This window comes from Tricharina praecox, assembly GCF_024521635.1.
Source record: "Tricharina praecox strain CBS 144465 chromosome Unknown BZA05scaffold_10, whole genome shotgun sequence".
NCBI classification, from domain to species: Eukaryota; Fungi; Ascomycota; class Pezizomycetes; order Pezizales; family Pyronemataceae; genus Tricharina; species Tricharina praecox.
In genome coordinates, this window is record NW_026250412.1 from 647,276 (window position 1) to 661,954 (window position 14,679).

A 14,679-nucleotide genomic window follows, 5' to 3' on the forward strand; every position below is an offset into this window, starting at 1 on the left:
AGAAGTTCCGACTTCCGAGATCTGGGAGTCGTGTCCGCCGCAACGGCGAGCGTTAACTATACACTGCGTACCGCATACCGAAGGGCTTTACGCTGCTGAAGAGAGTGAGTGGCTCATCCGGAACGGACCACGGTGAGAGCTTGGGGTGTGGGGAAGGGCAGCGATCCAGTTGGCAGTTGAGCAGGCTGCGGGGACCGAAGCGTGTCAACGGTTTGAGATCAACAAGTTGAAGGAGGAGCTGAGTGTGGAGAGTTCCAGGAAGCGCCGATCGAGAAGACGGTGTGTGATAGCGCAACCAAAGAAGACATGCTCAAGAACTGCGATCGCAAAAAAACAGTGGGTACCTATGTCGGAGCGGCGACGATCTGGCCGATCCCGAGTGCTGCAACGGCACAAACATACTGGAAGGAGCATGCGATCTCAATCGATCAACCGAGTGATACCACATGTCCGGTGCAGCCGCAGACCCCGTAAAAGCGGGCTGGTTCGGGATAGGAACAGAGGGAAGGGAAGGGGCGGAGTCGCGATCAGAGCGGGTGCCGGGGTAGCGGTCGATATCCCTGCAACATATCTGGCTAGTTCTACTGGCGGTCGAAGGACTGAGGTTGATTTTAGGCCTGGAGCCTCTCGATTGGTACTGATAGTTAGCACTAGATACGAAGTGGCATCTCGATTCTCGAGGCTGACGTGTGCAACAATAGCAACTTATGTACCTACATACGACACACAATTCAAAACACAAAGACAATGTCCGCTCTCAACACCCACCCTAGTATCCACCTCATCTTCGAATACCTAGTTACCTGTCTGACCACGAGAACTCGAGAGATGGCACACAACTTGGCTACCGAGACATACAGTTTTCAGAACGATCTACCACTGCTGCTTCGTAGGAAGAATCTCGCAAGGTGGAACAAAGAAAGCTTCTAGATAACGGTAGCTATCGTTTCCTTGGGCTTTGCGGGCGGTCGCCGGGGATGGTGGCCGAGGGTGGTGGTGGGGCGGGAGCGAGGGAGGGAGTGTGTCGTTATTAAGCGATGTGGGTACCCGTGGATTGGTTGCATCTACCGGCGTGAGGATCAATGGATCACTCAAACGCGCGGAAGTGCGTTGGGGGTGCAGCAGCAGTTTTAAACTCAACGCTGCTCTGATGCCCAAGTGCACTGCCGCAAGTTACGCTGTTTCCATGCCGCTGCTGATTGGAATCCGGGACCGCGGAAAGGAAAGGTTGCAGTCAGACAAGCTCTCGGGCTCCCTGGGTATATCGGCATGATGCTTAAGGAACCAGTGCCAAGTGCAGAACCGGTCTTCCTTGGCCTGAGCACCTAAGGGTTCCAAGGCCGCTTATTCAAACTGGTCATCTCGATACACATCCCGAGGGTTAGCCGGACGGACGGAAGGTTTCAAGAGGATGGGTGGATGGATGGGAGCTCCAAGATGCGAATAGGTACTGGAAATCGTTTGCTAGTCGGTGGTCCTTTGGTAGCTTGGGTACTTCTTCATTCTTATGAATACGTGCAACTCCGAATGGAGGGTGGGGACTCATTCGGCTTTGGAGGCTTGGAAGTTGGAAGTTCCGACAAGAGCTGCAGAATTCACTTCTTCAAGCTTCATTTAGTCCTGCGAGGCTCATTCACTCTTCCAAGACTCATTCACTCCCGCGAGACTCATTCATTTCTCCGAGTTTCATTCAGTCTTGCGAGTCTCATTTACTCATTCACCCCTGCGAGTCTCATTCACTCTTCCGAGACTCATTCACTCCTGCGACCTATCTCACCGCAACACACGCGGGATTCACTCACGAGAGAGTGAATAGAATCCGAACAAGATATGTGTATCGCGGCTCCCGAGACTAGTACATGGAGTGCGTGTTACGATGGAATTACTTAAGCTCCGACAGAAGGCTAGAACGCTTGGAACTGTACGAATAGGTAGCTCAGGTATATTCAGCCTCAATAACAAAACCCCTCCAGAGTCCAATACCAGAACCCGAAACCCCAACCACGACATGTCACTCACACCAGCACGGCGTGGGAAGGGTTTCTTGCGCAAGAGTGTTAGCACTAGGAGGGGAAGAGGTAGGCCCAGCACTGCAGATCTGCCGTTCATCTCCATCACTAGAAACACATCGTTGGTGCTAAACCTTCTTGAATAGGACTTGTGCTCGGGAAATACATGTGCGACACGTGCTTAGGGATTCAGGGCAGACATGTAGTAGGTCAACAGTGACAAGCTGGTAACAACGACATAGGTATATATCCCGCTCGGAATCTGAGAAAGGAAGACGATTTCACAGTATCTCACTCGAGTAATAGTAGAATAATCCATTTGGAATTTTGGATAGCCCGAAGATTGTTGCTCCTGCTACGATACGGAGGTGGATGTGGAAGCCGAAGAGTGTACTTAGGGCAAGGAGCTTCCTCAGGCCAGGGTGACGGGGCGCCATCTGAAGTGGCTTGGAATGTTCTGCAAGCCTTCCAGCCTTCGAAATGTGGGTTGTTCCTCGGATTGAACTGGACGGTCATTTGTACCACGGGTATGGTAGCGAACTTTGGACGGATTGTGGAGTGAGTGAGTACTCCTACCTAGGTGGGTGCCGTCCGAGGAAAGAGGTGGGAAGACAGGCTGTGGAAAGGGGCGGGGGCGAGGTACGGGCTCCCAACGTTCGTTCCGGCGAAGGTGTGTTCCTTGCGGGTGGGGCGACATCGATCATACGTATAACTTCTGCGGCAAGCTTCCATCTATTCGTCAGAAGCTTGCAGGGTGAAGTGGGGATAGCGGCGGTGGTTTTCAGCATGGCATAGAAATCGAGCGGGGGGCGTGGGGGAGGGGTGGTAAATCGTCTGCAAGCTATCGAGTGCCGTACTAGTCGCGGTGGCAACACTGAGGAGAGGAGGCTTTTTGAGGCAGTCCGGGGGTAGACACTCGATGGGACGAAAGAGGAGGGGTCGGGACTCAACGCTGGGATGCAGAATCTGTGACTTGGACGGGTCAGTATCGCAGACCCCTTGGTCCCCCGGAGGGGACAGACAGGCGACAGTGCAGAGGGAGGTCAAGTAGAAGTTGACCAGCTTGTCGGACCAGATTTGTACAGTGTTGCATGTGCAGTAGTCTCGCGTTCTGTACGCTGAGCTGGTGTTTCGGCGATCCGAAAGAACGAATTTCGCGGGGCGGGGCGCAAGGAGTCTTGTGACAGTATGGACATGTCGACACAAGTGCTGCTGGTGTCCATGCAGAATCTGGAGAGGGGGTAGCTAGAGTGGGACGATGGAAGGATAGGGTGGTGGCTGCTGCTGCTGCGGGCCTGGACAGTGGTGGCTCTGCATCCGTCCACACGTTCCCAGAGATTGGAAGACCGACTGGCTGATCCAGCTCGGCAGTTGACCAGGGAACATTGGCTGCATCGTTGCCCATATGAGGTGAGAGAGACACAGACACATCCAGGATTGTCATTGGCGCAGCGAGCGGCTCGCCCACGGAGACAGCTCCATAACGCAATTCAGAATATGACGGCCCCCGCCGCCGCCGCAGCCCGACCGTCTCCTATCAAGCCCACACATGAATAGCAGGTGCGGACAGAGCTCAAGATGCCCAGGATGCTAGAGATAGTTGAAGCAGCGACATGGGATCGACGGGGGGCGTTGGGAGTGGTTGATTGGATAGCTCCAAGGTGGAGAAGAAATTTCGGTGGAAAACTCGGACAAGACAACAGGGAAAAGGAGGGAAAGTATTGTCGTATCAGGTCGTGAAACTTGTCGTAACCGGAAGACCGCCGAGGCGGGGCCAATGGGACGGCTGGCGAGAAATCAGCTACAGAAAGCCCGCTGGCCAGTTGGTAGGGCTCGACTAGCGGACGAATCGAAATCACCGAAAACCCGTGTACATCCTATTTGTTGACAAAGCCATTAGACCATGCAGGATAAAAAAAATCGTGAATACAAGGAGCAGTTGTACCGGCAACTGTCTAGTTTGTGTTGACGCATGGTTGTCTGCGATTGATGTGGGGAAAGGCTGGGGGGGCAGTCATCCATCAAATCTTCCGTTCCATGGAGTGTTTATGCAGCTTCGATTGTGGTCGGACATCGGAAATGTCTTGAACTAGGAGACAAACGACCATGACGGATTTTGTTGGGATTCTTATGACCATGGTGGAGTGAAATCCTGCCGAGTGACGGACGGAGAGGGGCCCAACCGGCGCACAGCTGCAAGTGGTGACCGGAAAGGTTGAACATCACGAAGCTCATTAAGGTACAATTGAATGAGTTCGCTGGATTTCGAGTGCCTGTCGGAATCAGTGAGAATAATACGTTAAAGCGGCTTCGGTCCCTTAAAAGAATCATCAGAACCCATCCTACGGTCCCATGGTGCGATGTTCAAGAGACGTATCCAGCCGTATGCCAGCAGTTCCATCGATGATCTCTCCAGACTCTCCGCTGTCTCTTTACTTTCTGTTTGCACGCAAGTATTTCCGTTTGCACATCGGGGCCCCAGAGATCATCAGCAATCACTCGAGATCGGAGCATCACAACAGACTTTCGGGCTGCAGTAAATCCCCGCATGAGCAGCAGGGTTCAGCTCCGAAACTCCCTCCGGTTGTATTCTTTTGCCTCTGCCGGGCTGCCAATGTTGTCTCCAACTGCATGTCTTTGATGCGGTGATATTTCTGACCGCAGCGGCGAACACCTCTGGCTAGGCATCTGGAGGAGATCGTTGAGCTACTCTCGTGAGTATTTCACTTTGTTTTTCTGTTTGTTTGTTTTTGTGTTTTATTTTAGCAGGAGGACGGCTGTGCACGGCGAAACGGAAAGGACGAGCATGATTACTCTACTGTGTTTCCATCAGGTGACCACAGAAGCGCCGAGGAGGGCATCGCCGAGGAGTAAGCATGGGCTGGCTGAGGTGGACGAACAATGCAGCTGGGCGGGGGGGCTTTGATTCGAAACAAACCGATGTCGGTGATACGCTCGTTTCATTGTGCGTGTGCGTGCTGGTTGCCTCGAAATTTGCATAACGCTTCTGGCTTGAAAGCGATCCCACTGCCGGATGCGGCTGCACCGCCTAGCCATCTGTCTGTTGGAATTTTTGTTGGTCGAGATTATTTTCTGTTGTATTCCTTTTCTGGTGTTCATGGCAATTTGGTGATCAAGCCATGTGAAGGCTCAAAATCACTCTGAAGTACGAAACTTACAACACGCAGTACATGTTCCATACTTTGATGTATGGCAATTCGTCTTCTTCCGCTAGAGAAGAGTTCAGTCGTAACTAGAAATGCTCTGAAATAAATACTTTCTTTATGCCCTTCAAGGGCGTGTATCAGACAAGAGAATTCAAAGGTGCCAAGCGACAATCGCTGCTGAGTAACGGCTTTTTAGGGCTCCAGGACAGAGTTCGCTTCCCGCTAAACTACCGCCGCCGCAAATCGCTTGCTTCCTCCTCCCCATCTGAATCCAACCAGTCTTCTACACAAGTCTTCACATCTTCTCCTCCATCACCACCAACTCCACCACCCACTCCTCCTCCCCCTCCTCCTCCTCCTCCCCCTCCCCCTCCCCCTCCTCCTCCTCCTCCCCCTCTCCTCCCTTCCCCCACCTATTCGCCTCCCGAAAGCTCCCCCACCTTCCTCCCCCCCTCGTCCTCAATTTCGTATCGCCCCACCACCACAACCACCACAACCACCCCACCACCTCGACCCCCCGTTTCCGTTGTCGTCACCAACCAATTTTCAGAGAATAACGCCCGCTTGTCTTACCTATCCCTCCCATCAGACTAGCAACTTCAGTTCGACAGGATCATTTCGTCGCGTCGTAGCTCTTGGCTTTTCTCGCACCCAGTTTTCAGCCACACCCCCAACCTTTTGCGAACGCTATACAACGACTAGTCATGTCCAACGACGCCGTTGAGAATCACGAATCCGCTGGTATTGACGATAATGCCGCTTTCGATGCCAACTTCCAGAATCTTCACATCGACGAGCATGGAGAAGACGGCGAACACGAAGGTGCTCGCACCGAGGAGGAATATGCCATTGCTCCCCTCACCCTCCGCGCCATAGTGTCCTCGAAGGAGGCCGGCGTGATCATTGGAAAGGCTGGAAAGAACGTGGCCGATCTCCGCGACGAAACCGGTGTCAAAGCTGGTGTCAGCAAGGTGGTGCCGGGCGTGCATGACCGAGTGCTCACCGTCACTGGTGCTCTCGAGGGCATCGCCAGGGCTTACGCTATGGTTACGCAGACCTTGTTGGAGAATCCCCCCAGCACTATGACCGCGGCTCCCATAGGCCCGCATCGTATGTCCTTCCTATTCGCTACTTAGCCATGTCTTCTTTGCTAACCATGGTGTATTTTGACAGCCGTTCGTCTGCTCATCTCGCACAACCAGATGGGCACCATCATCGGACGTCAAGGTCTCAAGATCAAGCACATCCAGGATGTTTCCGGCGCCCGCATGGTTGCGCAGAAGGAAATGCTTCCCCAGTCTACCGAACGTGTCGTGGAAGTCACCGGCGATGCTAATGCCATCCGAATGGCTGTCTGGGAGATCGGCAAATGCTTGATCGACGACTGGCAGAGGGGCTCCGGCACTGTTCTGTACAACCCTGCTGTCCGTGCTCAGGGTGGAGGATCTGCGCCCAGCAATGGTGGTGAAGAGCGCACACCTCCTAGGGCTGGAATGGGGTACTCTGGCGAGCGTGGTGGAGAGCGCGGAGAGCGCGGCGAGCGTGGAGGTACTCGGTCATATGCCCGAACTGGAAACGGAACCGACTTCTCCGATGCCACTCCATCTAGGCGAAATGATGCCGGCCTGCCGCAGCGTTTTAACGATCGCAATGACCGTGGCGACCGCAATGACCGTGGCGACCGCAATGACCGTGGCGACCGCAATGACCGTGGCGACCGCAATGACCGTGGCGACCGCAACGACCGCAACGACCGTAACGACCGTAACGACCGCAACGACCGCAACGACCGTGGCGACCATGGATCCCCTGGAGCTGTTCCCCAGGGAGAGGACGGAGATGACTACCAGACGCAGAACATTTCTATTCCTGCTGATATGGTTGGCTGCATCATCGGCCGTGGAGGCACCAAGATTCAGGAAATCCGTAGAGCCTCTGGAGCGAGAATCAGCATCGCCAAAGCGCCCCACGATGACTCCGGCGAGAGGATGTTTACCATCACGGGATCGGCGCCCAGCAACGAGAAGGCTCTTTACCTACTGTACGAGAATCTTGAGGCTGAGAAGCAGAGGAGGAACAGCCAGGGAAGCCCCGAGTAGAATACGAATCCAATGCATCAGGTGCAGGATGAGTCAGACTCCTTCGAGCTGAGCTTTTTTACATTGCATCTAATACGGGTTCATTCGGGGTTCTTCTTGAATATCTCTTGCTTCTACGTTTCTTTTTGTTGTTTAGTACTCTGGTCTGGTTTTTTTCCTTGCTGTCTTCCAGTGGAGTGGAGTGGGATGGGACACATCCTCTCTCGGTGATTGATGGGGGGGGTTGCATGCTTTTGATTGTCACACACGAAACGAGAAAATGAATTGCTATCGGAGAGGAGGATTGAAGAGGACGAGGGAGAGGGAGGCGGTGTCTTTTTTGTGTTTTCAGGTGATTGGCGCTTAAGGAAGTCGTTTTTTCCCCAGGGACACTTTTGTACTTCATCATGGCAAGGGGGTTGCTTCGTCAAGGTTTTCATCTGTTACTGTTCTTCTTTTCTTCTTTCAAACGGGACATGACAACTGGCATCTTATCACCTTTATTGACACTTCACTTCTTCAAGAGACATTTTTTTTTAAAAAAAAATGGATTCCTAGGTTTTTTTTTGGTTTTGTTAAAAGGAGTTTCTTGTGGATTTCTTTGTTCCTGGTTGGTTCTATGGGTCCGGTCTGATTTTTGTCTGCCCCTCTCCCCCTGCCCCTCCTTGCCCTCCGCTACCCCCCTGCTGCCTACCATGTGCAATGACCATTTCAACAAAATTCTTATATCTAGGACTTTTCTTTCTCACGTGTACCATTTGTTCTGGTTTGTTTGGCCAAGGCTCCAGACACACATATGTACCTTTGTAGGAAGTTGTAATTCGAAGATCTAACGGCACCACGTCATGGGCACTGGTCACATTCACATCGATGCATGGCGGGTACCTACATACATACAGCTGCGGATTAAGGTGGGCGGCAGGCAGGCAGGCACTCCGTCACGAAGTGTATGTCTAGTACGTACTCGCTCAATCGGACCGACCATTGACCGGACACAGCTGGACTCTGGGGAGGATATTCTATTCTACATATCTCTAAGTTGGAGTATCCACCGGCCCGAAAAACAATGGGGGGGCACATAACAGTAATTGGTATTAAAACTCCGTCCTCCATCCCATCCCGTCCCAACCCATTCCACCGCAGCGCCATCAGAATGAATCGAAATCTAGCCACTCCCACCGCCTCATGACCAGCTCATGAAGACTTAATCACCGGTTCCCTCCTGGGCGTAGTATTGATCCTCCCGACCTCCAACACACTCCAGTAAGAATGTTCCTTCCGTTCCCTCCCCTCCTTGGTAATCCCGTCGTCGCGCTCAATGTCGGTTTCATACACGCTGCGCACCAAGATGGGGACCTTGACGATGTAGTCATCCTCCGTGAGCTCGGCACCGGCGGGGAAAATTGGCGGAACGATCTCGAGGATCACAGTGGTCCAGTTTCTACCGCTGTCGTAGATCGTCGACATGAGGCCCGTCTTTTTGCCCTTGCCCTTGGACGCCTTGGGGTTGGCTTTGGCCTCTGGCCCCAGGGCTTCGTCCCAGACGTCGGTGCTGGCGCCGACTTCGAATTCGGGACAGAGGATGTACACTGTTGCTGGGTAACGTCCAGGGGTCTTTTCGGGTGTTGCGAGCGTGATGTTGATGGGGTCGTAGAGCGGATTGGTTACCGCCAGGAGGAATTGGTGTGTTGCGCCGGGCTGCAGGTTGTGGTAGTTTACTTGGTTGTGGTCCAAACGGGAGATGGCGAGTTGGGGAATGTAGGAACTGTTTACCAGTCAGTATCATGCTATATACGATGAAGGAAGAGGACAACTGCGTACCTAGCCACCAGTCGTATCCTATGTCTAATCGAACCGACTTTAGACTCCGGCTTAACGAGGATATGTCTACACGATCGGCACCGCTTCGACCGTTTAGTCCGCAGCAACGCTGCCAGCGGCCGGAGCTCATCCAGAAGCCTTGGTGAATGCGACTGAACAATCCTCTGTGCCTGACTCGTGCACCCGCCGAACCCAGCATCCCGCATCCGCTCGATCAGCTCCGACTCATCGTCCACAATCCGCAGCGAGCCCGCCTCCCGCCACGCAGTCTTATTCCGAGCAGAAGTGCCCTCCCTAGGCCCTCCTCCTCCTCCCATCCCCGCAAAACCGCGTAACCTCCCTGCGCCAGCCCCTCCAGCGTACAACCCAATCAGCCGTGTGAGAGATCCGCCACCAGGATAGTCCTCCGTACTAGCCTGCACCTTCTGCTGATTGTAGAACCCCTTGAGTCGTATGTACTCGGCGTCGTCCGGGTGATCGGGCGGTTGCATCGACGGCGACGGCGGTCGCAGGTACGTTCCACCCGCGCCCATCGGGGAAAGCGGTCTCGAACTCGCCGACAGCATATCTGGCGACGAGAGCGTAGCCGCCGCGGCATTGGCGAGCCGGAGCTTCTGTGCCAGCTGCACGGTGATCGACGTGGGTTTTTCGAAATCGATGCCGATGTCGGCGGAGGACCAGAGGCAGTGGGAACACAGCAGGATAAACGGCCCGGTGCTGTCCTCGCCCGTGGCCGTGACTGACATTGCCGCAGTACATACCGGGCAGGAGAAGCAGTTGCGCGTGCACCTGTCTCACGCACACACACGTGCATCAGCTATCTATCCACGCGTTACGTGTTGGCGGGGGATGGAGGGGCGAGAGAGAGGCCCACCTGTTTCCCTCCGATTTGACGGTGGAGCTCGGCACCTCAAAGAGGCAGCTCGGACAAAAGTAGCATACGATCTCCTCGAGGACGCATCGTGGACATCGGACCTGATTGCAGTCTTCGCAGAAGAGGAGATTTTCGAGTGGGAAGAGGGAGAATGTTGAGCGCGCCGCGCGTGGATTGAAGGCGTCTTCTTCTTCCTCGGCGTAGTCGGCGTCTGCGGCCGACGAGGAGTTGCGGAGTCGTGCCGGCGTACGCTGTCCGACGTTGTCGCTGCAGGGACAGGCGATGAATATTGAGGGGAAGCTTGGAGAGTTCATGGTGGGTTGCTCCTAGGTTGCGGGATGGAAAGGGAGGCATGTAAGCTAATGTCACACATGGGATGCCAAGAACGTCAAAACTGCCCGCATTGTCTCGCACAAACTCGTTCCTGGCCTGTGTGCAGGGTAGGTTTCTTTCGTAGGGGTTTTCTTCTTATTCTTCTTTGAATGTACCCGAGTTATCACGGACAATGTGGGGTTGAGAACAGGGTCCAGGAAGATGTTGAGCTTTGCGTTGTGGGGCGGGGGTACTTCAGCAGCTATCTTGCAACCAATGACCATCTCATCTCTTTCACCCTTTTGTCTATATATAAGAACACAACGAACGCTGGCAAAACAGACAGAGGAACAGGCAGCAGCATCACACCCGTTATTACGCAATAGGTATAAGTCACGCCGATACACAGAACCGTCACCATCCCCCGAGCTCCAACCCACCACAGCCAACCGACCTTCCGACGCGCAATCAATCGAACGGGGTGAGGAAAGCTTCGGCGACGAAACGGGCTCTCGCATTGAGCTGTACGGAACCCACCGGTTAGCCCGACCCATGGTGGGGAGCTTGTCCGAGCTCGGGAGGTAACTCACAAACAGCTTCATCTCGGAGATCTCCTTGTCGACCTCCTCCATGAAGTGGATGATGAAGTCCACCAGCTTGTGCTTCAACATCTGCTCGGTATGAAAGTTGGTGATCAAGAACGAGATGTCGTAACCCTTCAAATTCCCCCATCGTCAGCTAATCGCTCCTCACTCCCCCATCATCATCCCCGTCACCAAGCACTGCCAGCATCACACACCTTAACCGCCTTCCTCCGCAGAATAAAGAAGTTCTCCGCACGTTGCGTCAAGAACCGAGTGAACTTGTGCACAAGGATATTCTCGATCTCGTCGGCCTGCTTGATCTTGATGGAAACACGGATCGAGTTGATCGACGGCTCAATGAGCACGCGCTCATGTTCGTTGCGGGAGACGGTGAGAGGATTCAGCAGCACCTCCGGAGATTTGCCGGCTTCGATCTCGGGCACATTGTGACGTTCCGCTGTTTGCGAGGCGAAGTCGCAGAGCGAGATGGCCGCCGTAAGGGATGACCGAACGCATTTTAGGTACGGACGCAGTGATTGGGACTATATTGTGAAGAAACGTGGATTAATGACGGGCTGGGGGTAAGGAGGAGATGGGGAATGGGCGGATGGGAAGGTGCGTACCATGGTTGCGGGCTGAAGAGATGGTGTTGTCGAGGTCCACCGTGTTGACGACAAGGCGGAGGTGGAGAGCTTGTGGAACGGCTAAGACGCCGGGCGCCAAGACTGTTGCACCGTATCATAGATTATCACTCTGATATCGGAAGTCAGTATCTCCGTCCATCTCAGGCTATGTCGCTCTTTTGTCTTCAACCCGAGCGGTGAACTTTATTTCAAAGGATACAGTTTTATGGTTCATCATGGAATTGGTATTGCTCGATGGGCACTCTCGGTTTGGAGGTCCAAGAACGAGTATCCTATCCTTCCAAGATTGATTTAGAGTAGAGTTTGCATGTGCAAAAAGGAAACGATACTATGGAACAACAGGCAACAACTTTCCATTCCGCTCGAGTGATGAATTGACAACCTCATTTCAATTCCCAATGACGTAATACATACAAGCCCAACTAACGACTTTCTCACCACCGGTGCCTACCGTCTCAATCGCCGCCTCACGACACAATCATGCCGCCCCTCCGCCCACTCTCCTACCTCCCACTCCGGCGTTTCGCTACCGCCTCTCCAGGCCCCGGCACTCCCGCCTTCCAAGTCTTCAACCGCCACACCAAGCTCCTGCAACGCCAGCGCGCCGCCATCTCCCCGCTCTCACGAACAACCGACTACCTGCGCGACCACGTCGCCCGCGATCTCGTCGAGCGCCTACTTGTCCGTCCCATCCTGGGATCCACACAGTGCTGGGGGGGAGGCTAACAGGCTTAGAGGTGATCAACCGTCGCTTCCCACGCATCCTCGACCTCGGCGCGGGGGCCTGCAACATCGGGCGGGCACTTACGCTTCCGGTCGGCGATGGGGAGGGGCAGCCGGGCGAGAAGGTCGGAGACCGGGTGGAGAAATATGTTGCCGGCGAGGTCTCGGAGAAGCTGCTGTACCGCGACGTCGACGCGGACTGGAACCGCAACATCGACGTGGAGCGCGTGGTCATGGATGAGGAGTCGCTGCCGTTCGATGAGGGGAGCTTCGATGCGGTGGTTTCGGCAGGGAGTATGCACTGGATCAATGACCTCCCGCGCGCATTGAGGGAGGTGAATAGAGTGCTGAAACCGGATGCGCCGATTGTTGCGGCGATGTTCGGCGGTGATACGTTGTATGAACTCCGGACGTCGCTGCAGCTCGCCGAGCAGGAGAGGATGGGCGGTGTTAGTCCGCGGGTAAGCCCGCTGGCCGATACGAGGGATATGGGTGGGCTGCTGGATAAGGCGGGATTTAAGCTGCTGACTATTGATGTGGATGATGTGGTCATTGATTTTCCCGACGTGTTTGCGCTTATGCTGGATTTGCAGGCGATGGGGGAGGGGAATGCAGTCCTCGGCAGGAAAGAGGGGCAGGTGTCTCGGGATGTGCTCATGGCTGCTCAGGGGATTTATAAGGCGCTCCATGGGAATGAGGATGGGAGTCTGCCGGCGACGTTCAGGGTCATCTACATGGTTGGTTTGCTCCATATCATCCAGAAGATCTTGCTGCTGACAGTGGACAGATTGGTTGGAAGAAGGGCGAGAACCAGCCGAAGCCGATGGAGAGGGGGAGTGCACAGTTTTCGCTGAAAGATGCCCTGGACAAGGACAAGAACAAAAAATAAATGTCTTTACTTTCGAAATATGGAATTGAAAACTGTACAAATATGCGGGTAAAAAGTAGAGTGGAATACATAACGAATTCTGGTGTCTATCAAGCCGATCACACACAAAACTTGCCCGCTACACACCCGGAACTCCCAATAGCATCCTGATATTGGGAAGGGACTTGAGTGCCCACATGTAAAGGGCAGCCCACTCGAACGTCGCGACGACTAATCCGGTGATCTGGTTGGCAATGTCAGTACAACGAAAGATGACGGGGCATGGGAAATGGAACGCACCTTCTCGGTCCATGTATGGAAGTAAACCCCCGTCATGAGCAACATCCACCACCACATACCGAGCAAGCCCCAAACAGCGCCACTCTCGACACCTCCCCAGAAATCCGTGCTCAAAACCGGCAGAACCTCACTCCACAGAAAGAGACTTGCGTGCGTCAACAGGAAGACATGTCCACTCAGATCATGCCCACCAGTCCACCTTCCGCCCTGGAGTTTGCAAGCCGCCGAAGTCAACAGCATCCCCCCCTTGCTCATCCCGTTATCGTTCGGATCCGCATTCGCCTTGTGGAGCACCTCGCACGCACCACCGGTAATCAAGAACGTCCGGTCCATAAGCGGAGGTCCGAAGAACCACTGGGTGACGCTGATCCACCAGACGGTTGCCAGCACCCATCTCAGGAGCGCCTTCGGCTTGCTCGAAGAGCGTAACCGGGACAGGTGCAGGAGGAACACGGCTGTGGTCCAGAACCACCCGAATTTTACGAAGACGACATTGATCAAGTTGCCTTTGTGACTGAAGTACGACTCGTTGGCGCTGGGCGACGGTGAGAGGAGGTAGAAGGCAGAGGCGAGCGCGAGCGTGGCCGGGTAGATTAGTGCTACTAGGTACTCGTTCGTTGAGGAGTGGATTCCGTGCCCGTAAGCCTGAGGCATCCGGAAAGAGGGCTCGGGCTCAGCATCGTCTTTTTCGCGGGTGAAGCCGTTTGTAGGTGATTTCTCGAAGGGTGATGGTGATGGGTTCATGGCGCATGTATTGTATCGTGATATCATGTATTGGAAGAATGGTATCGTAGGGTTGGAGCAGGACGAGGAGATGGTTTTGAGGTGGTTGGCGAACTGGCGTGGCTTTGGTTTCGTTCTTTGTTGGTGCCAGTCGGAACCGGGCAACTGGGCAGCAGCAGGACTGAGGACCTACGTCAACGCGATGCAGCCACGTGCTAAGAACAAGTAGGATGTGTGTCCGTGTGGCGGGTGTGGCGGTGTCGGCTGAGGCGATGTGGCGGATAACCCTATCCCTGTCGTGCAAACTCCGGATGCCGGGCCCCACCACCGCACAATTTATGCAAGGCTGAACCCATCAACCCCACGCATATCCACGGAAGATCTCCAGTACCCAGTACGAAACGATTGGTGAGCGCTCTCTCTGAAGTCTGGAGGTGCCCGTTCCTATGCTTGAGACGATGGGAAGGTGGGTCGGCAAGATTGCCGGTGTGCTGTGATAGGGGAGTTGTCGCAGCTTAAGGCTTGCCAATCACTGTGAAGCCAGTGAAAGCGGCGGAAATGGGGGCTCACGGGATC

At 54.3% G+C, this 14,679-nt stretch overlaps 7 protein-coding genes across 7 annotated transcripts; 4 read left to right on the top strand and 3 right to left on the bottom strand.

Moving 5' to 3' along the window:
• The first annotated feature begins 134 nt into the window (after positions 1 to 134).
• Positions 135 to 836, top strand: BZA05DRAFT_30388 (uncharacterized protein). Its single transcript, XM_051480326.1, has one exon. It carries the CDS (start codon positions 347 to 349, stop codon positions 797 to 799), a length of 453 nt encoding a protein of 150 aa, XP_051340061.1. The 5' UTR covers positions 135 to 346; the 3' UTR covers positions 800 to 836.
• Positions 837 to 5,432: 4,596 nt separating this feature from the next.
• Positions 5,433 to 7,275, top strand: BZA05DRAFT_372663 (uncharacterized protein; the record flags this gene model as incomplete). The annotated part of the gene is made up of 4 exons (XM_051481710.1): positions 5,433 to 5,516; positions 5,547 to 6,286; positions 6,350 to 6,850; positions 6,992 to 7,275. The coding sequence occupies exons 2-4, from the start codon at positions 5,881 to 5,883 to the stop codon at positions 7,273 to 7,275; spliced, it is 1,191 nt and encodes a 396-aa protein (XP_051340062.1). The 5' UTR covers positions 5,433 to 5,516; positions 5,547 to 5,880.
• Positions 7,276 to 7,468: 193 nt separating this feature from the next.
• BZA05DRAFT_30437 (uncharacterized protein) lies at positions 7,469 to 8,196 on the top strand. The gene has a single exon (XM_051480328.1). It carries the CDS (start codon positions 7,662 to 7,664, stop codon positions 8,085 to 8,087), a length of 426 nt encoding a protein of 141 aa, XP_051340063.1. The 5' UTR covers positions 7,469 to 7,661; the 3' UTR covers positions 8,088 to 8,196.
• A 1-nt stretch (position 8,197) lies between these two features.
• BZA05DRAFT_30436 (dynactin p62 family-domain-containing protein) lies at positions 8,198 to 10,373 on the bottom strand. Its single transcript, XM_051480327.1, has 3 exons — positions 9,950 to 10,373; positions 9,076 to 9,864; positions 8,198 to 9,019 (listed from the first exon to the last, which is right to left on the bottom strand). Exons 1-3 carry the CDS (start codon positions 10,261 to 10,263, stop codon positions 8,449 to 8,451), a joined length of 1,674 nt encoding a protein of 557 aa, XP_051340064.1. The 5' UTR covers positions 10,264 to 10,373; the 3' UTR covers positions 8,198 to 8,448.
• Positions 10,374 to 10,475: 102 nt separating this feature from the next.
• On the bottom strand, positions 10,476 to 11,690 carry BZA05DRAFT_396202 (putative ARP2/3 complex 20 kDa subunit (p20-ARC)). Its single transcript, XM_051483509.1, has 4 exons — positions 11,469 to 11,690; positions 11,061 to 11,387; positions 10,852 to 10,977; positions 10,476 to 10,783 (listed from the first exon to the last, which is right to left on the bottom strand). Exons 1-4 carry the CDS (start codon positions 11,469 to 11,471, stop codon positions 10,730 to 10,732), a joined length of 510 nt encoding a protein of 169 aa, XP_051340065.1. The 5' UTR covers positions 11,472 to 11,690; the 3' UTR covers positions 10,476 to 10,729.
• Positions 11,691 to 11,809: 119 nt separating this feature from the next.
• On the top strand, positions 11,810 to 13,096 carry BZA05DRAFT_396205 (S-adenosyl-L-methionine-dependent methyltransferase). The gene is made up of 2 exons (XM_051483510.1): positions 11,810 to 12,170; positions 12,227 to 13,096. Exons 1-2 carry the CDS (start codon positions 11,970 to 11,972, stop codon positions 13,064 to 13,066), a joined length of 1,041 nt encoding a protein of 346 aa, XP_051340066.1. The 5' UTR covers positions 11,810 to 11,969; the 3' UTR covers positions 13,067 to 13,096.
• BZA05DRAFT_396208 (inositol phospholipid synthesis and fat-storage-inducing TM-domain-containing protein) lies at positions 13,097 to 14,274 on the bottom strand. The gene is made up of 2 exons (XM_051483511.1): positions 13,381 to 14,274; positions 13,097 to 13,324 (listed from the first exon to the last, which is right to left on the bottom strand). Exons 1-2 carry the CDS (start codon positions 14,149 to 14,151, stop codon positions 13,220 to 13,222), a joined length of 876 nt encoding a protein of 291 aa, XP_051340067.1. The 5' UTR covers positions 14,152 to 14,274; the 3' UTR covers positions 13,097 to 13,219.
• Between the last annotated feature and the right edge of the window lie 405 nt (positions 14,275 to 14,679).